Raw genomic sequence first — 21932 nt, forward strand, 5'->3', positions numbered from 1 at the left:
AAAATACAGAAAATGTGTAATGCCTCTCAAAGTGATGGGCTTAACCATTCCAACTATGATAAAATATTTTACAAAAAATGGCTTTATTAAATTAATTTTTTAATTTTCTCTAAGAAATGAAATAAAGGCATATTCCAATTAAGCCTACCCAACTTTATTGATGCTACCTAATGCACTCATATATCTTTAAGTTTTCAAAGTCTCAGGTACCCTGTTAATTTTTATCAAAGGTAACAAAGAAAGCATAGATAAAATTTCATTTGTTAGAAATTCACTTTAAAAAGTGGTCTTCACCATTCTTATTATCGTATATTCCTAAAAAAGATTTTTAACCTAACTTCAATTCTGCATCTGTAAACTGGTAATAACATCTACCTCATATTTTTGTGCGTGTTAAATGAGACAACATGAACATTGTGCCAGGTACAGCTTAAACATTCTGTAAGTGATGAAGTCAGCACAATTCAGTCCTCCCCCTCAATTCTGGTTTCATTGGAAAAAGATGAAACTGCTGTTCAGTTACAGGAATTTTCTGAAAAGAGCTGACCCCAAATTAGTTTTGAGATGACGAACGGGGAACTGGCCTCAAAATGGGTAAGGTAAAAAGAAGATAGAGACCCAGAGAAAAAAAATACTTGGTCTTTAAAAATAGAGAAACATGGATTGCCATTCAACTTTCTTCCTAGAGAAGGGCTAAAGTGAAGTCAGGGACAGCTCTCAAAACAGACGGTAGGGGAGGAATCCAGCTCCTAGTGCTCCACGACTTCCACCCTGCGAATCCTCACCACACTTCAGCAGGAACTCAGCGAGGACACAGACCTTCAGCCTTCAACAAACACACACCGCCAGGACCAAAACACTCCACCATAGGCTGCCTTGCTGATTTCTCAGCATCCTCCCCACCCAGAGCATCTACCAAAGTCCTTTGAAAATAGTTACATGCCATTTCAGAATAAAGGTCGCCAAATAAAAACTCCAACTTTCTTTCATACTTCAAACTGACACACTTTTAGACAAAAATTTGTAAGCAACTAATTAGTAAAACCTGAGAAAAACACCTGTTTGATTACTTTATTGTAACACAATATACCTTAACACACAGGTGACACTACACTAAACCTTGTTGTTAATTTGTCGCTTTCTTCATTATCATATACACAAATTAATAACCACAAACCTGTGCTTTTCAACACTGTAACTACTGACTGCATGTGGCTACTGAGCATTCAAAATAGGGTCAGGCTAAACTGAGATGAGCTGCATGTATAAAATATATAAAATATAAATATACAAAGAGTAACACAAAAATGTAAAATATCCCAATAACTTTTTATACTGATACAAGGATATATTAAGATAGAATATTATTATCAAAACTTATTTCACATTTTTTACTTTTTTAGCATAGCTACTAGAAAATTTAAAATTACATATGTGGCTGTCCTTTGTGGATCACTTTGTATTTCTATTGGACAGTGCTGTTCTAGACATTAAATGTCATTACACATCTGTCTTTCCACCTCAACTTCCAATAAAGCTATTACAGATGTGAAAACTTCTTGCTAGTCTATTTTCATTATCATTTCTTGGAAGGAAATACTGTGTAAATGTCTACACACCACCCTCCCCAAACACAAATTTACATACATACTTTTATCTGGCTCTTCCTAGTGATAATATTTCATATTAATTAATTTTTATACCTATACTTTATCATCAAATTCTGAGTAGCTTCTTCTCAAAACAATTTCTTCTTGAATAAAAATGAAAGGAGAGAGCATGCAGTATACTCCATTGGGCAAAGACATAACAAGCAGGACATCTGTGACATGCTTCCAAGCACTTTAACATCTTATATCACTGCTTATCACTTCATGTCAAAAAGGGCAAAGGGTTAACTGGATCTTCAAAAGGAAAAAAAAAATCACTCATCTGACCTATCCCATATGTATCTATTTTAAAACTATTTCTTTTAATCTGTGAAGTTCCATGTTTGTAAAAATTCTGTATTGCAGAGTAATAAAAAAAGGAAAATGTTTAATTAAAAAAGTACAGCAATTGGCTGGCCATCATTATTCATTTTCATTCATGTCATGCTTGAGAAAGCTTTGCATATTTAAAAAAGTGATAGATCCACTAAAGCTATCAAAATCCAATCTCTGTATACTTCCCACTTCTACATTTGAGTAAATCAGCACTACATTTATAGGTTCATAAAACTTTTTGACTCATCCCTGTAACACGGTGGTTTTTCCCCTCAATTTGTTCTCATTACCAGATGAAGTTCATAAGAAGGTATTGAAGAATGATTTGCTATGGAATTATATCTCTGCTTCAGAGAACTTTTACATGCTGCCCTGACTTTCCTTTCTCTTATACAATAATGTGGCTTCTTAGAAAAAAGAATGTACTAAAATATACTATATGTCAGCATATATATGAGAAAACTCCTTGATCTCAAAAGAAAACACAAAACTCAGGTGGCTGAGGCAGGAGGATCCAAAGTTCAACTTAGCAAGATCCCTGTCTCAAAAAAAGACTGGGGATTTAACTTAGTGATAAAAGGCCCTGGGTTCAATCCCTAGCACCATGAATGAGTGAAAGACAGACAGACAGACACACAAAAACTTCAATGTGAATTAGTAGTAGTAGTAGCAGCAACAGTAGCACTATTGAACTCAGGGTGATCTACCACTGAGCAATATCCTGAGGCTTTTTGATTTTTTGAGACAAGGTCTCCCTAAATTGCCCGACTTGTACCAAACTTGCAATCTTCCTGCCTCAGCCTCTCAAGTCGCTGGGATTTCAGGTGTAGACCACTGTACCTAGCTTAATATGAATTTTGAAAAGGACCACAGAAAAGAAAATCATTATTTTTGAATTAAATTTATGAAAATTGAAATGTTTTGTACAATGTCTCATAGTGAAATATCACTCTGAAAATCAGAAGTGCAGCATTTATCCTACTAGGAGGGGACTATTAGAAAAATAAACCAAAAACATGTTTTTCTACATTTACACTATAAAAGTTAGTTTTTTTTTTTTTTTTTTTTTTTTTTTTTAATACCTGGGACTGAACCCAGTGGTGCTTTTCTACTGAGCCACTTCATCATCCCTTTTTATTTTTATTTTGAGATAGGGTCCCGCTAAGTTGCTGGCCTCAGACTTATGATCTGCCTCAGGATTCCAGTTGTGTGCCACCATGCCCAACACAAAATTAATCCTTAATTTCAACCCAAAAGAAGGCTGCCTGCTAATCTCTCAGGAAGATCAACTTGAAAGGTTTTAACTTATAATTAGAATTTTGTCAAAAGCAAAAATAAAGAGGGAAATTTCAGAAAAAGCACCACCGATTTTGAGAACTTTTCTATGAGAAGTTTATAGCAGCAAGCCCGAGCTCAGTTGGCTTTATCCACATACTTGGTGGGTATGGAACAGCAGCTCTTCCATCCTTCCCAAGAGGTCGGTCTTCCGTCCCAACCGTAGGCATTTTTGATGAGCGCAGTGCAGGTGATACAGCCTGAGAACAGATAATGATGGTGATGGTGATAATTATTATTAAAACAGAGGAGCACACAGATTCAGCATTTTGAAGAGTATGCCTCCTGATATTAAAAAAAAAAAAAAAGATGCTTCCTTACACAGCATTCACCAGGTGAACTATCAGAAATCCCAGCAGAATTGTGAAACACAGGACATGGTCATAAGCTTAGCGAGGAAGAAAAACTGAGAGTCCTTTTTTTTCCTCCCTCATAGATCTACTAAGGGCAGATTACGCCATCACAGTAGAGTTTACAGACCTTCAGCAACTTTCCCTCTCAGGTCACTAGAAAAACTGTTTCTCAGACAAAATGATTATATTAGGGTAGAGCTTCAGCAGGGATTGGCAACTGGTCTAGATTCCCTTCTGTTTGGAAGCAGGCAGCTACAGATGACCTCATGATCTCCAATTATTTTTATTTTTACCACAATGAACTATGTACCTTTGATATCTATTTTGACAGTGTTCATCTTCTCTCTCTCTCTCTCTCTCTCTCTCACACACACACACACACACACACACACACACACACACACACAAACTTTATAAAATTATTTAAATACACAGAGATACTTTGGTGAATTACTCAAAAAAGGAAAAAATCAATTCCCTGAGTAGGCAAGATCATCTTTAAGAACTCAAATAAACTGGTAACAAAACAAAAACACATAAAGAAAAACAGAAATATTACAAATAGAAGACCTTTTATTTACATAAAATTAAATTCAAAGATAATTCAGATGTAAACTTGGCCATCAGACTCTATTTACTACTTAGATGAAGTAGCAACTGATTCTAAGATAAACTATTCATGTGATTAAATGCTAGACCAGAAATCAGTTAAACAGAAACACTCAGAGAAATGAAAATTCAATTAAAAATGTCCAACTCACTAAAAATTATATTCTCTAAATTTAAGCATTACTTCATATCACTCAATAGTAACTTACAATTTATTCAGAAAATAAGTTCAATGGCACAGAGCACACTCACAATCACTAGAGAGGATGGCTATGAATAGTACCAGGCAATCCATACCGTTTACTTTTTCCCTTGCTACTTTTTTGATTTTTGATTCTTTTTCTTGTCGTACTTTACCTACCATCACCACCAGAGCATCTAGCCTTGCCCTCAGGATCCTTAAAACCAATGATAGGCAGTGCCTGGCTTTCAAAAGGTAAGTTCAAAAAGGACCTTCAATGCCTAAATAGGAAATGTGCTGTTTCTTCTACCAGAGTTTTGCACATTGCCGTGTTCTCTTCTTTCACAAAGCTACTGCCTGAATTAAGGTTTTCCTGTTCTAATCCAACAAAATAACAAATAGGGATTCTTGCTTCCTGCACGTTAAAATAGTAAAAAACAATATGCACTTCTTACAGTGCACAACCACCCCAACAGCCTTCCTAGGAACATGTTACCGATAGTGTGAAGTCCAGAGCCCCACGCCTGGTCCAAACCCTTCCAAGTCCTATCAGACTTTGGCCACCAAGAAATAGCAGACTAGTGAGCTGTTCCTCATCCCCCCAATCCTATCCTTTCTTGCTGCTTAATCGGGGCTCATTCCACACTCAAATTAACATCCCTCCCTGCTTCTAACTGCCCCCAGCCTTTCCAGATTTCAAGTCAAATCATTCTTCAAGGCCTTTATGATCTTCTAATCTTCCAAGTACTTATAACACTAATGATGTATAATATCTGTTAATTAGCCACTTTTGATTTTAAAGTTAGAAAGGACTTTAGACATCTGATCTCTACTTAACCTTCAAGCCTTAATTTAAACACCGATGTCCTGTCATTCTGTACTTGAATGAATGTTCAGCATCCTTAGATTCTGATCTGTTCCTGCACTCATAAGTATACTGCAACTTTATATGCTGTTTCTCCTTAAGTCTGAGTATCTGAAGTACAAGGGTGATAATTTAATCATATTTATGGCATGATGATCAGCTTTAGTATCTGCCACAAAGGAAGTGATCATCAAATGATTAACAAATGTATATAAAATGGATGGGAGGGTTGGTAAGTGAATAAATGAAAGAATAATGAACTGAATTCTTTGAAAAGAGAGCCTATGTTGCTCATCTCTGGGTTCAGAATAACGGATATTTATTTATGTTTGTCCAAAGATACAGAGCTGATTAAGAGGATGAGCACATAAATTCCTAACTGTTAGCTCAGCTGATCTGCAAAGAATTGTAATTCTTACCTGTCACTATAATCGTGACTTTTATTAAATAATTTGACTTCCACATATATAAATTTTATTTCCCTACCACAATACTAAGATCCTAAAAAGTACAGACCATTTAAGTGTGCATTCTTCAAAATGAAGACTAACCACTAGTTTATTAGATTAGAAAAAGGTATGTGGGCATTATATTAAAAATCTGATTTAAAGAAATACACATAATACATTTCCTATTAGTCCCATAATATTCAGAGGAATTTACTAAAATATATGTGTAAGATTTTAATATTTACAACTCGAAACACACTAGTGGAAAGCAGGGATCAACAAACAAAGCCCTAGAGGTTTAGCTAGTACACTAACAACTTTTTGAATCTTTCAAAGCATACAAATATTTTTGAAGAAACTTCAGAACCCAAAATCATAGCCCCCCAAATGAGTTGATCAAAATACAAAACACACTGACGTTAAATCCTCCTTTAATGAAATTGTTCCATGTGTAGAACACAGAACATACTATACACTCACCCCAAGTTCGTCATCATCAGAATTATCAAAGATGTTGTCTAAGTCATGCAGAGAAGGTGCCAAATCTGTCACCTGCGTAAGGCTACTGGAGCCAGCTCTGCCAGCTGCATTATCCTGCCGGACATCTGTAGGACAGAAGGCAGAAGAAACGTAATAAGCAGCTCCATCAGGCAAGAAGAAGTGAGGAAAGGACATGGATCTCAATGAACATGATCTTCTTGTGATTTTTTCCCCCTATGGTTTTAGTTAAATTTAGAGACAATTATTTCCAAATATGTTCATCAGTTTTGAAAGGAACTGAAAAACAAACTATAAAAATATATTAAAGATGAGATCAAATCATTGCTATAACAATAAATATAATTTTAAATTGAGACTCATCTCCCTTGCATTTTATTTTAGCAACAATCCAAGTGAGGCAAATAATCATTGTACACACCTGTTTTAGTAGCAGAACTGAAAATAGACATGGCATTTTTCCCATCAGGCACCGGCGTGGAATGACCTGGTGTAGTGACATCCTTGGTACCAAATCCATCCTCTGACTGTATAATAAATTCAGCCAAACAAAACACATGAACACCAACCCAAAGTGTGGAATATGAGGGAGAACACAAAGAATTAGAGGGTAGAATGGAATTTATTATGAGCACAAGTATGATAAATCATGGTCTATGCAACCAAAGGATACAGAAGATATGTCCTTGCTCTGGAATTTAAACAGAACCAAGAACTCCCCACTGTCCCCTCAATCCTATGGGGTAATCTGAGTGAATCAGGGGTTTATTCCTCAATAGTACTGGTGGTAACTGATTACAGACCTGCCGTGGTGTTAACAGCTGCCTTTACCAACATTTTAGACACTGAATTATAGATTAAGCCTTCTGGATCTACACAGATCCTTGTAAAAGAATCTAAAAAACATTGCCCTCAACTATACTGGCCTCTTTCAATTGTCACTCTTCTACTCTTGAGAATCTTTCTTTAAATGGCCCAGTATTTTAGAATGTCTTAAAATTTAAGGTTAAAGACAGCAGAAAGACCCAGTACTCACTTGTATGACAATGAAACAGTAAAATTAATACTCAGAGTCTATGGATAGTGTTGACGTTAGTTCAGAGAATATATAGGTATAGCGCTTAGCACAGTAAGCATAATAGGCGCTCAATAAATGGTAGGTACTATCATAATCATTCTTTCTTTACATTTTGGGTATTTGGGAATAATATTTAAAAAGAAATAGGCAGGGAGCATAGGCCAACAAGAATCAGCATATGAGAAAACATGCACTGTAGAAGCTATAGCCTGGAAAATATGCAGCTTCATTTATGTTCTGCTGACTTTTAAACAAAGGTAAGCCATGACATAAAAAGGAACAATATGCTGTTCAATACAATAGTACCAAGAGCATGAACATGGGGACATAGCAATCAGGCAAGACTACCTCGAACATTCTGCCTCAAGTCTTCCCACACATGTTGCACTGACAGAAATAAAAAACCACACCGTGCTACGTTCGCTCTGTAGTAAATGGTACCTTATTCTTTTTCAGGGAATCCTTCTCTGTCCCTTGTTTGCATTTCTTATTTGCTGTGAAGATGTATTTTATGTCGCCATCTTCAAAGGTATATGGGTCATTGACTTCTCCCAAACTGTCTCCAGGTTGCTGTGACAGAGGCAATGGGTCAAGGAAGTGGAGTGACTGCATCTGGGGCTGCTTGTCTTGCCAGATTTTAAACCGTTTGTTAGGTTGTGCTAAGAGTCTAAAAGGGAAAGTAAATGATAAATTGAACAAGGTAAACAAAGTAAAATGATTATTTTAAAAGAAAAGAATTTATGTTTTAGAGGATTTTCAACAAAGCTTTTTAAAAAACTAAAAATTCATCTACATTGTGATTTTTCTTTTCAAGATTACATTGGCAATTAAATAAAATTTAGCAGGCTTCATCAAGAACATGTCTTTATCTCCAATTCCATGAACTGCACTTAAAAACAGTTCTCAGGACAGAGAACCTAGGTTCAAATTTTCTCTGCAAAACCTTAGTCTTTCAGTTATAAAGTTAGCATAATAATATGGTTGTGGTAAAGATTAAATAATAGTATAATAGTAATGTAACATAAATACACAAGTGTAATGTATTAATATAAATATATAAAGTATTTAGAATAATGCGTTAAATATGTTATCACTAGATGTATAATACATACCTAAGGGCATGCAAAGCCTTCCTCAAAAGTGTCATCATACAAAGACAGCAATATGAAAAAGTTTCATAAACATAAATTCTTTGATAAGCAAGCAGCAGACCAAAAATAAATTAACATATACTGAGTATATTAGAATGAAACAGAGACCTTCACATGCCAGTGTGTTTAAATAACAACACATGTGCTAAACCTCATGAAGGACAAACTATTTTCAATATGCAGAAATTAGAACAGTTTAATTGGGGGCCTGCTGGTTCAGTGGGGAAAGATGAGGAGAACCCTGATTCTGGGAGCATCCCTGCTGTGATGCCCAACAGGTAGATGGTGAAGGGGTTACCTTACCTTTGCAGTGCAGTGCTCTCTGAGTTCACCTCCATTTTGGCATCACATCTCTCACCCTGGAGCTCTGGAGGCCTGAATTCAGCATCATCGCTGGCTGGGAGACGAAAACTATGCCACCATTTATCTGATGACTCTGGGTTTGAGGGCCTAATCCCACAATATAAGGCTGTCTCGCTGACCTCTGCCATCAGAGGCAGTCTTTGGCCTACGAGGACAGTTCTGTCATCTAAAGTAGACAACTGCTGAAGTTCTAGCCCATTTCCATAGAGGGCTGGATTCACAGGGACAGACGGTGGGTCCAAACTTTCTGTTTCCTGACCTCGTGGCTGAGGGCTGAGTGTTGGTGGCAGAGGGGAAATAGGGGAATGAGGTGAATCCATAGGATTCAGATTCATTTGCTTGCTTGTATTTCTGGAAGGCACGGCCATTTGCTTATCATACTTCCGACTGCTAGACACCTCTAAGGAGGAGTCCATCCCTGCCAACCCTAGCTTCTGTCCCGGTGTATCCTGTTCCATGCATAACTCTTCAGCCACAGACGGCCGATGATGAAAGGGTATCAAGGGTCTCTTTTGCAACTTGTCTCCTTTTTCTTGTCTTTCTGTTGTTTTGTGCTTAGAAGAAGCAGGAGGTGGTAAAGATGAGGATGATGATGGTCCTGCACTGAACCCTGGTTGAGACATTGTGGGAGGTCGACTGGGTCCTACTGCACACCGTTTTAAAAGTTTATGCCTAAAATAAAAGTTAAAATGAAGTCAATGATATATCGTTAAAAATAACTGCATCAGTATAACATAGAAAAGAGATGCCTTTGACAAAGTTATCTTTTATGCAAACATTAGAAGACTTAATATGTCTAAAGGCTTCTTTCAGGTTTTAATTATGTTTACAATGACTAAAAACATATAATACAGCCTGACAGAATGTGAAGCATCAGTATGTACAAGCTAAGCAGGTAAAAAATGTACTTAACAAGAAAGGTAAATTGTTAATATGTTTCTAACAGCTACAAAATTACTGATTTGAAAAAACTCCTTATTGTTTTAATTTGGTGAGGGCCTCATATAATCCACTCTCAACAGTATGTTAAAATCTTTAGAGTCACAAGATTGTCTGCTCAGAAAAAAACAAACAATTTTCAATTTCAATTTTATAACATCACTAACTTTCACACAGAATGGTGTGTAATGACTTATAGTGTTTAAAGTTGGAAATGAAATTAAAACAAATCTCTCTGTAAAGTGTGAAAGTAAAATAACGAGGGTCCATTCCTAAGAACATTTAATATGATAAATACACTAAAAATCTTATCTGCCCACTATAACCAGGAAAAAAGGAATAGATGACAACTTTGGATCTTACCAGCCACAGGTTAAAATAAGAAGTAAAAAGTTTGTAAAACAATATACTAATGTAAATGGACGAGCTAAGCAAGAATACAAGTCTGCTCACATCCTAAAAACTTCTTGGCAAGCATGGGTGTGAGAAATGGTTGAGTAAGGACCTCCCAGATGATGCCAAGTTTTAATCTGTGCAACAAAGTTATATAGCAGGTCAGCAGGTTCCTCCCAATGTATAAATCATTCCCAGGGAAAAAATGTAAGCTCTCCTGTGGTGTAGCAGTAACTCTCTGAGGCCACTAGGGTGGCATTAAATTACTGCTGCATCACACTAAATGATGCCCTAGTGGGCAGTAAAACGGATTTGTGTGGCATAATGGGATGGTTTAGTGGGATAGCAGGATAGCTGCCCTGTTCCATAAGACCATTAAACAGTGGGAGGAGTGGACCATTCCACTGCTTGGGTTTGGTAATCCTGCAGCAAATAATCTGAAAACACTCTTGCCAAAGTCTCTACTTTTCTAAAAAGATAAAATCAGAATTCCTGATTTTGAAGAAGGTTATCTAAGCATAAGGCTATAGATAGTTCAGCCAGTGGTGTACACTAAGCAATAAGGATACAGTACCATAACAGGTGAATGTCTCATCAGAAAATAGCTCCAATATAGCTTCTAGAAGTACTTATTTTAAAATCTAGGCTCTAAAAAAATCTTTTACACAATCTTTTTCTGATTTGGATTTTCTCAGCATTTAACAATTGTAGTCTAATATCAGATAGAAACTTTATGGCAGACTCTTCAAAGTAAGTGCTTTTGTAAAGCAGATAATTTTACAAAGCGGATTCTTTCAGCTGTATTAAATGATTCAGTTACATTGCAAAATGGTTAGAATGAGGAATGTGCCTGTAGATAACAAACTATCCTGTCAAATCTCCGAGTACAAAAGAAACCTCATAAGAGCAGACAGCAGGAAGATCAGGTCAGAAGGCACACTGGTCATTGGGCAGGAAGAAACAAGAGGCAGAGCCAGGCAGCAAAAAATACATGGTGAACAGAAGAATGAGGAAAGGATAACAGTAGACATTTCAAAGGGAGTCACACAGACTAGATTTAGAAAACGGAAAAAAAAAAAATAGACAAGTGATTAAATTTCTAGGCTGAAAGGCATGGGAGGGGGCGTGTGAAATGTTGGCAGTAAGGGACCTGGTATGTGGGAAACAGACATGTTTAATATTAAGGATCTGGGGACCAAATCCAAGGCCCTGTGCATGCCAGGCCAGTGTTCTACCACTGAGCTACATCCCCAACTCCAAGAATATTTAACTATTGTTTCTTTCTTCCATTTTTTGGGGGGTGGAGGAGTAGGGGACAGTGGGTAAACGGGAGATTAAATACAGGGTCATTCTACCACTGAGTTTCATCCTCAGCTCTCCCTCTTTTAAAAATTTTTTTTATTTCGAGACAAGATCTCCCTAAGTTGCCCAGGCTGGGCTTGAGCTTTCAATCTTCTTGCCACAGAGGTCTGCTGAAATGAAAAGCATATACCACTGCACCCAGCCCTGAGGATATTTCTTAATAGCACCACCACGAATACAAAACTAGAGCACAGATGAGAAGTCAGGTCTAGAAATAAATATTTGGAAGTCAATGGGATGGTGGCCCTGATATGCATACATCTATTTAAGAAGAAGAAGAAGAAAAAATAAGATCCAAAGGTATACGAATCTGGTGAAGAAACTGATCAACAATCCAGAGCACCATCTATTTATTTATGCTGATAAGTATCCCCAAAATAATTCAAAGTGTAGCTACTAAAAATGTGAACTAAATCAGTAAAAAGGGTTTTATTTTTAATGTGAAAAATCTAGATTAAGAAAAACAGCAGGAAAAATAAGATGAAGGCAGAAGTTACATACACTATAATTTATATTCTATGTACTTGCTAAAGGTGGACCACAATATGTTTGTGAGCTGTCCATAAATCAATGCTAATAAAAAAATACTTTTTCTCACACAATTTACAGCAGCCTAGATAGAAAATAAAACAGATATTCAGCTTCAGCATACCATACTTATGCTAAGACCAGACAGAGATCCTCACATGCTAATAGAGGACTCTCAATGTGCAATTTCTTTAAAAACATCTTCCTAGAAAATTAACTATGCATTTCATTAAGCTGATACAACACCTTTCAATAAGAGGTTGGCTGCCAAAGCAGAGCTTAATAGGAGAATCAACATAAAGGGTAGGGGAGAATAGGAAGAGGTGTCAAATCATTCCCTTATTTTAGTTACACAAAAAGGTTTACATACATTCTTAGGGGGCATATGGACCATCTCCCCATTAAGAACTTTTCACTTAAACTAGAGAAATTAATGGCTATACTCTAAATATACTTAACTAAACTTTTCATAAATATTTAGCAATGCCAAATTTAAAAATATGTACTTTAGAAATAGAGCTGTTTCAAATTGCTCAATAAGTGAAAAAAATCAAGATGTGCTCTAACAGTCAAATGAGCTGGTGGATAAGACTTAAATCCACTTAAAAATTTTAAAAACTCTCATGAAAATCCATGGCAAAATATTTTACTGCCACAATAAGTGGTAAGTCAAGGGACAATCTACAAAAATTTTCTAGAGAACAATTCGGGAGCCTATCCAAACTTCTAAATGAATGAGCACTTATAATGCTATGACTATAACAATTTTAGCTTTCAGCAGGTGCTACCAAATACCTGCCATAGTCATTCTAAAACACTCCCACTAACACCAACCTTTTCTTTTATTACAGAAGGTAATAAAAATTACCTAAAAAATTCTATTAATTTAAGCCAACCTGTTTTCAATATGTATCTCCATTTTAAAATTAATTAAAATTTCAATATGTATCTCCATTTTTAAATTGCTAGGAAATGTCTTGCCAAACTGATGCCTTTAGTTTTGAAGCAGCTCACTAGAAGAAATTAGTGGGAACAATGTGATGACAAGGCCAGTTGTGTCCAATAAGCTCTTTTTGATTCCTGACAATAAAACTGTATCACCTGCATATAAGACTTTTTTCTTCCTTAGTCAAAAAGGAAGAAAATTTAAAACAAAACAAAAAGACAGAGAGGATTGGTAGGTAAGGCCAGGAAATGAACCACGAACTGTGCCTCCTTCTCTTGGACCACAGGGTTTGCCTTTTTATTACCCACCTGGAACAAGAACAGCTGACTCTTTGGGTTGGATCCACAAAATCCCAGGTAGCAGGATTGTTAGCAGGCTCTTCTTCAAGAGTTGGAGTTGACATTTGGCTCCTCCTAAAACGGTGCAAAATATGACTTATGTGTAAACACTGAGATAACACACTCATTACCCTAAGGAAAAAAATGCAATGCTAAAAAGAATTGAATACATTTCACATAGTCATGATATCCTGCTGATATTTTAGTTTGGAGCAACCATGTGGAGGGGGAGAACCTGCTCTATGCCCTAGAAGCAGAATGGAAAATATTCCTATATACGTTTAATGCACATTTTAACACAGGTGATATATATAGCCATTAATATATCAGATATTATTAGCTTTTGCTTTTTTAAAGGTCGCCTAAAAAAAAAAGTCACCTAAATTATGTATGAATAGTGTTCTAAATTAATGTTTTCACAGCATCAATAAATTACATACACTCAATTAGATTGTTTAAATCACTCTTAAAACTCCTTTAGTACTTACTAGCATTTAAGGGTAGTGCTTTAGCACTTATTAATGTGAAATGAAAGATGGAAAAGAAAAACTTCACCCACGTGTTGATGATTATCAGTAACAAATCTCTATTATTACATAATGAAAATAAGAATTTCTGATTTAGGTACAGCTGATAACTACAAACTGGTTCAATGATAGCTCTCTAGGGAGTTCTCTTGCTCCCCATTCTCCCTACCTTCTTGGATGTCTCACTACCCCATTCTGTGATAGTGATAGGAGACTCAGGGCTGTTAAAGTTGGTGGAGATGTAAAGTTAGTGATGATAAAAAAAAAAAAAAAAAGATCATTTCTAAGTGACTAGAGATACTTCTTAAGCTCTATAATATGATATGATTTTCCACTACAATTATTTGAAATTTTATCTACTACATCTTCTAGAATCAATTCATTGGGAAATAAACATTTAGTATGAATTTGCTAAAATCCATGTTCAAAAGACCAGTTTTAAATCTGTATATAAAACTCTCAACAGTTTTCACTTAGGAAACAATTATTGACTTCTAAATGAGTGAACTTGTTAGCAGTTATTGACAAGAATGTCCATATTCATTCTTTACAAGAAAATCGAGACTCATTTGTTTACTTGAATTATTCAACAAAGTAGATATCTCACCCACATTAAAAGAGATATGAAACTCGGATTAGATTAACATAAAACTTGGCAAGTTGAATAGTATTTACTAGCTATTGTTGGTCATTATCATTGAGGTTATTAAAATAATTACCAGAAATCTCTTTTTAGAATTAATTCTCCCTTTCCCGCCCCCCCAAAAAAAATGTTAAAAGAAAGAAGGGATAAAGGAAGGAAAAGAAAAGGGGAAGAAAAGCTGGGTAGAGGAAGAAAAGAATATAGCTTCCTCAAATAAAAAAACAGGGGTAAAACAGCTAATATACACTCCTCAGTTCAATTCAGGTACTGTCGATTACAACATAGAGCAATACATGATAGTAAATTGTCAAAAAGGGTTATTTCCCTTTGCAATTGGAAAGCATTCATAAACTGGTATACAAAGAAAAAACAAACCCACTGATTACTGTCCTGACAGAGTGAATCTCTGAGCTATTTATGTTGAAAAGTAAAAAGGTAATATCAAATCAGTATCCTGATTTTAACATGTTTATTTTTAATTTCATTCTATTAAGCTTAAAAAAGATGAAACAAAATCCAATGACCTCTCAAATTTGGCCAGTCACAGTGTGACTGACCCGCTTTATGCAGCAAAACAGGAGATGGTCACTAAATCACAATCCATACATAATCCAGAAAACATACTTGGACTGGGTTCTGTTGAGGATGCATTCCTTCCAGACTCGATGAACCATATGATTGTGGAGTTTTGGAGGAATCTTCCCCGATCTCTTTGGACTGTGCATAGTTACCATCCCCCCATCTTGGGAACCCAGGTGACTGGTAGCACTCTGCATAACTCCACTCTCTCCTGGAAAACAAAGACAACTTGGAGTGTTAGAATGTTCTGAAAATATCTCCTCATGCACAGACTGCTACGGTATTTAAAATATGCATTTTAATTGTTGAGAATCATATTCACTGTAGCTTTGTCCCTACCCCTGGCAATAACATCATAGATAGCTGTGCGTGAAATCTGTGTCAGGGTATTTTGTTGTCCCCTTCTAACATTCTATTTCCCTAAAGGAACTGATTCAATCAACAGTCAAAACCATCAGGGAATACACATACAGAGGCATGTACTGGATACAACTTACAAGGAAGGGCTCATAATTGCAATATTAAAGATGTAAATGTGCATTGATTGTTTTGAATTTTAAAAACCGAACACAGCAAATGTTTCAAGGGAGAACAAAGCAGTAGAGGGAGCTTTATGCCCATTTAGCAAAACTGGTTGTGTAACAACAGCACACAGTGCCTGAGAAGGAGAAAGAACTTAATAGCACAGGCTTTTAACAAGGTCAAATTTCAAATTTGTGTGTGGAACTGTTTGTCCTCATGCCTGACACTATTTATGAAAGTTTAGTTCTAAAATACTGAAAAGGGTTGTCTTGACATCTTATGTCAGAGGATTAAAAATTCACTGGTTTCGCTCTAATAAGTTCACTTACTTTTCCAACTAAAATTGATGTATAATCCACTTCTTTTCACTATGACCACTGATGATACAAGTACTGTGTGAGTATTTTACTACTTCTGCCTCATACAAGACAAATAGTAAAGTCAATTTCTAATGTTAAATTATGATTTAATTACTTTCACTTGATTAAATAAATATATTGTGGGTTTTAGTCTCAGTAGAACAATGATACAAAACATCTTGACCAAAACAGTCCATTTAAGCACTCTAGAAAATCTCCACTCCTATTTGAAAAAGAAAGATGCAATCTTATAACACAAACTAAATATTCTTTGCATCAATGCAACACAACCATTACTCACGGCTGAATGGTCAGGCCTGGCTCTGCTTTTAAAAACAAAACCAAACCTAAATGTTTACATTCTAAAGAATTAAACCCCCCAAAAGTTCTGTTATATTACATTATATTAAGTGAGATCAATTAAAGGAGACAACAAATTTGGTCTTTCATTGCTACCTTTAAAGTTTTCTGCCTTGGTTCATTGTGCAATAGAATTCATTTCAATTTTATAATTGGTTTTCATGCCTATTACACAAACCAGGCAACTGAAGAAACAGAAGTAGATAACAAAGTCCTCATCCCTACACATCTATAAAGCAGCTAAAGAAGCCTCATTCCCACAGTTCATGAGGGAGTAATTTATGACCCCAAAAGGAGAGGCAGAGGGAAAACAAGCAACAGAGACTCTTCTGATTAAAGCTGGGTTAGTGCTTTTTTCAGTAGCACTTAATAACCATACTGAACTGTGGGTGCTATCTTACATAGACTTAAGGCTGTACTACAAGCTGGTAACTGCACATTGAATGTTGTTACCTCCAATTACCTCCATATATCAAACACAAGAGGCAAGTGGGTGCACCTATCCAGATAAGGCATGAGTGATTTCACCAAGCATTTGGCCCTCTTATACCCCTGCTAATCTAGGAGACCCTCGGCCATTTTAAGGGGTAAAATAATCCATTCTGTCCTGAATGTAGGAAAACACAGCAATGTTTAATGTTAGAGTGACTAGGATTCTTCTTGATGGTCCTAATTTATATTTTCAACATACTGTTACTTCAAAATAAGGGGCAAATTCATTTTAGTCAAAGGATATCAGAGGCTGAAACAGGAGGACCATGAGTTCAAAGCCAGCCTCAGCAACTTAGGGAGGCACTAAGCAACTCAGTGAGATCCTTTCTCAAAAATAAAAATATAAAATAGGAATGGGAATGTGGCCCAGTGGCCGAGTGCCCCTGAGTTCAATACCTAGTACCTCCACCCAAAAAAAGGGTATCAGAACCTTTTATTTCTCCAAGGCCAGCCATAATACCCTACAAAAAAATTGGGAGGGAAGGAATTTGAAGATTTAGAGTTATGAAGACCAAAATGAAACCCACCATAAACAAACCCTCTTCTTTTTGAACTGTGAAATGAGTTCTGAACTAATCAGGTCAAGGCAACATATACACATCAATTCTAGTTGAATACAATTTTACTAAACACCTGACAAACAGATAAACAAAAAACTGATAAACTTAATAATGTTGTGCAATTATTAAAATCCAACTGTGATACAAAACTAAAACTTTTCAAAATACTAGTAATTTTGGAATTTATATAAATGTCTTCTCTATAATAATTATTACAGAAGATTGTACAAGTATTTTTACCTTTTCAATTTAAAGTAGCCATAATAAAATATTAGATGACAAAATCCTTTCACAAGGGATCATCCAAATTCTCTATTATATTAGACCTGTATGTACACTCATTCCTCTGAAGCCATGGGACTGTTTCCTAGACCCAACTCACACGCCAAAATTCACGGGTGCTCGAATTCCTTATATTAAAATGAAGTAGTGTTTGCACGTAACCCACACACTTGTAACTGCTATGTAAATAATTGTTACACATTATTGTTTAGGGAATACAGACAAAGGGAAGAAAGCTTGTGTGTGTTCAGTACAGACACAACTGTTTTTGCTTGAGTATTTTCAGTCTACTACTGATCGAACCCACAGGTGAAGAACATGCAGAAACAAAGGGCCAACTGCAAATTTTTTTCCCCATCACCTCATCAAACAAATGGGCCTTTATTTTTTTTATTTTTTTTTTAAAGAGAGAGGGAGAGAGGGAGAGAGGGAGAAAATTTTAACATTTATTTATTTATTTATTTTAGTTATCAGCAGACACAACATCTTTGTCGGTATGTGGTGCTGAGGATGGAACCCGGGCCGCACGCATGCCAGGCGGGCGCGCTACGCTTGAGCCACATCCCCAGCCCCAACAAATGGGTCTTTAAAAACTAAAACATAAATTAAAAGGTGGGGGGGAGCGGAGATTACATGTTGTCCATTTCTGTCTCCCACATGGTATCTGCATAATTACTTCCAAGCCATTTAATAACATGTGCTGCAACTGCAATTCTAAGTACTGCTTTAAATATTCTGAACTTTCCATTTGTATACTTCTATATTATTTAAAAGTACTTCATGTACCCTACTTAATACTTCTAACAATCTTGTAAAACATGTTTTAAACAGAAAAGGAAACTGAGGTTCAGATTAAGTAGGAGAATTAAATACAGTCATTCACCTTGAAAAATGTATGAGAGGACAATATCTATCCAATTACAAACTTTAGGGCTTTCTCTAAATATATTCACACCATAGACATTTACTGAATGCTCACTATGTAGCAAATGCAGCAATTACCATGTAGGCATATATAGTGTTTGAATATTTGTTTTCAAAGTTTAGAAGCCATCATTTACTCTGATGTTCCTGCCATCATGGTCCACATTAGATGCCCATAAATAATCCTATTTCAGCTCAAGTATGATAAGTATACTTTCCTTAGTGACCAAATTTCCAATTAAAATGAGGTCACTACAAAAATAAAAAGGTTAATATAAGAAATATACTACTCAACAAAGAAAGCAAAAATGTTCCCAACAATGATGGAAGACGTTTCAAACTGTCAAATTTTTCATATGTAATTAATATTTATTAATAATGAAACATACAACTGACAGGACAAAGGTCAGAACTCTGAGGTGATACGCTAACTTTACAACAGAAAATATTATAACAGAAAGAGAAATGTCCAAGACATGTCTTTGGTTAGCATGGCCATCTGGGCAAAGATATAGATGTGTGTACAGAACGTAGGAGCAACAATCAAACTATTCAGTTAAAGATACAATTAATACATGCACAACTAAAATCCTGAAACTTAAAATATTCTGTTTCAAGTTTTTCTTCTCCATGTTGTAAAATCCCTAAATACTGTCTTACCTCCACCTCTTCCACCTGGAATCTCTTACCTCCATCTCTTCTACCTGGAATTTCTCGGTGGTGTTCACGTGTTCCACGGCAAGGGAGCTAGTGCCTTTCTGGGATCTCTTCTACCCAGGAGACTGCTCAGTCACACTCACCTGTGATGGCCTGCTCTGGAGAGGTGGGAGGGGTCAGAGGCATCCCACAGTTACTTGGGTCCTTCACACTACCAAGCCCCGGCTGCCCAACTGTAATATGGCCTCCAGCAGTGGCAACACTCTGAGGAACTGGGATGTCATTCTGAGAGATCAATACAAAAGCTGAAGGGTAGACCATCCGAACACCACCTGTAAGGGAACAGAGTGAGGCCTGAGAAAAAGTTCACACAGGAAAGTCAAATTCACAATTCCTGGGGTTGGGGTCAAAGTTCAATGGGAAACTGAAGTGCTAACAAAAGCGATATGTTTCATTCTTTCCAAAGTTAATAGCTGTTTGAACATGCACTCCAACCTGATGATAATAACATTTAAAATACTGGGACCATGGTTGCTTCAGGCAAGATAACTACTCGGCACATACCACTGTGTCAGGAGAATAAAAAATAAGATGGAAAAATTATAGATTGTTCCTGATGAACCTAAATGATTATCTTTTAAATTAAGGAAGATGAAGAAGATAGAATAAAGTTCTTTGGGCAAAATATTTTCTCTTACCAACAATTACTTCGACTGCCACGGGGAAATCATCATCATATCCCAACTCTTCCTCTTCTTTCAATTCCTCTTTCTTTTTTAGCACCATCGGGTAGAAATATTGCCATTCCTCAATCAATTTGCGGGTGGCTGGGTCTGACATTTTATATGCTTGGCCTGTTAGCGTGCCATTTAAGCCATATGGACTCACCAGTACTATGCAGGGAGAGGAGAACAAGCTACACATTAGAAGAGAAATTCTGATTATGTGTGATGCTGCATACATTGCAATTTTAGGATAAAGCACAATACCATTTAATGTACATTGCATTTTATTTCTTAAGATCTTTTAAAGTATGACTTTTAAAAATTTCTTATTTTGGTATTTATTTTTATATGCCTCTCAAACTTATTTATTTTTGAGGAAAATCAGGCATTATATTATACTATCAAGTCTATCAACACATAATATATGTAAACTATCTGCATATTAAAGCACATACACATTTGATAATGACCTGTACAATGTGAATACTGAATCTTCCATAACAGAAGAAAACTATTCAATATATAATGCCCTAAATCCACCAACTAAACACTCTGTGGTTACTGAGACTTCTTAAATATCTGTGGTAATCAGTGAAGAATATACAAATAAAACTTCTAATGATAGAAAAGGTTTAATATTCAGAGCTTGAAGTATAATGTTGACTATAGTTTTAGTTGTGACTATTTTGGAGGTCTGAAGCAACTTAAAAACATGAAAATTTTATTTAACTCAAGATAAGGAACTCAAAGCCCTTCCATTTTCTTTAGTTTTTTATCTTACTGTTATTTTCACTGAGTTAGACATGAAAATATAGTTGACATGTTACTGTGAGTAACCCAGTCAGTTCCTAGCCCCAGGGTATTTAACCCCCCCCAAAATACTTTTCAGGGTATAAAAATTACTATTATGTTAATCCTAAGTTTTATTTTTTAAAATAAGCATAGTTATTGACATGTCCTTTTTGTTGTTTTTTTTCTCTTAACAGTCTGGTGATACGTCACATAAATCAAGAGAGGGGTATTAGTCATGAGAGATATAAACACCACCTATTTCTGGGGTCTTTCTGCTGTTCCTCAATGATCCAAATGGAATAAAACTACTGACTCCAACCAGCACTTAATCAAGGGCCTTGGGCGGGAGTTGTGGCTCAGCAGTAGAGCACTCGCCTAGCAAGTGTGAGACCCTGGGTTCAATCCTCAGCACCACATAAAAATAAATAAACTAAAGGAAAATATTATATATATATATATATATATATAAATTATATATATAAAGAGCCTTTTATTTTTTTATTTTTTGCATTAATCTACTAGGAAATTTCATATTAATTTGTATAATTATGTTCAGCATAATTATATATAAGGCAGCACCTTCTACACCAACCATCTCAGGAACTAAGCAGGAAAATGTCTCTCAGATGTTTTCTATGATTTGAATATTAACAAACCACAAAGATTTAAAATTACTGGTCAATAGAGACCTGGCATTCCTAATATGACCTTTCCCCACTTAAAAGATTAAAAGTCACTTCTCTCATGATTAGCAATTCGTTCTGTTATTATAATAAATAAATTCTTTTATTTTGACTAATAAAGTATAAGAAGAAGACAGATTATCCTCTGCGACTTCATACTCAAGAAACCATAGTATTTAACTAAGTCTGACAATCCTTAATAGCATATATTACATAACTTATAAGTGTACATTTTGAGAACTGGATTGTTTTGGATTTTGTTGTAATTCATACATAAAAAATACAATTTACAGAAGGATAAAGTACATGTGTGTTTGAGTGGGTGGGCTATGGATAATAATTAGGACATGAATAAATGAGAATTCAATGCTTGGATGTATATTTTTTAAAAAGGTAACTTTAGGGCAAGAAACAGATTCATTTGTCAAATTAGGTCAGAATAGTCTGTAAAAAA

General features: G+C 35.7%; 1 protein-coding gene across 3 annotated transcripts in view; it reads right to left on the reverse strand.

The window, feature by feature from the left end:
• Positions 1–21932, reverse strand: part of Med13l (mediator complex subunit 13L) — a 293930-nt gene that overhangs the window by 37323 nt on the left and 234675 nt on the right. For all 3 annotated transcript variants that reach the window (XM_013360472.3, XM_005329638.3, XM_078039088.1), the window contains 9 exons: positions 19977–20171; positions 19422–19610; positions 15168–15333; positions 13344–13448; positions 8808–9539; positions 7795–8020; positions 6697–6802; positions 6258–6382; positions 3421–3520 (listed from right to left, as the gene is read on the reverse strand). In XM_013360472.3, coding sequence (XP_013215926.2) covers positions 3421–3520; positions 6258–6382; positions 6697–6802; positions 7795–8020; positions 8808–9539; positions 13344–13448; positions 15168–15333; positions 19422–19610; positions 19977–20171 — 1944 coding nt within the window. The remainder of the gene's footprint in view (positions 1–3420; positions 3521–6257; positions 6383–6696; positions 6803–7794; positions 8021–8807; positions 9540–13343; positions 13449–15167; positions 15334–19421; positions 19611–19976; positions 20172–21932) is intronic.

Source organism: Ictidomys tridecemlineatus, chromosome 2, assembly GCF_052094955.1.
Source record: "Ictidomys tridecemlineatus isolate mIctTri1 chromosome 2, mIctTri1.hap1, whole genome shotgun sequence".
In the NCBI taxonomy this organism is placed as follows: Eukaryota; Metazoa; Chordata; class Mammalia; order Rodentia; family Sciuridae; genus Ictidomys; species Ictidomys tridecemlineatus.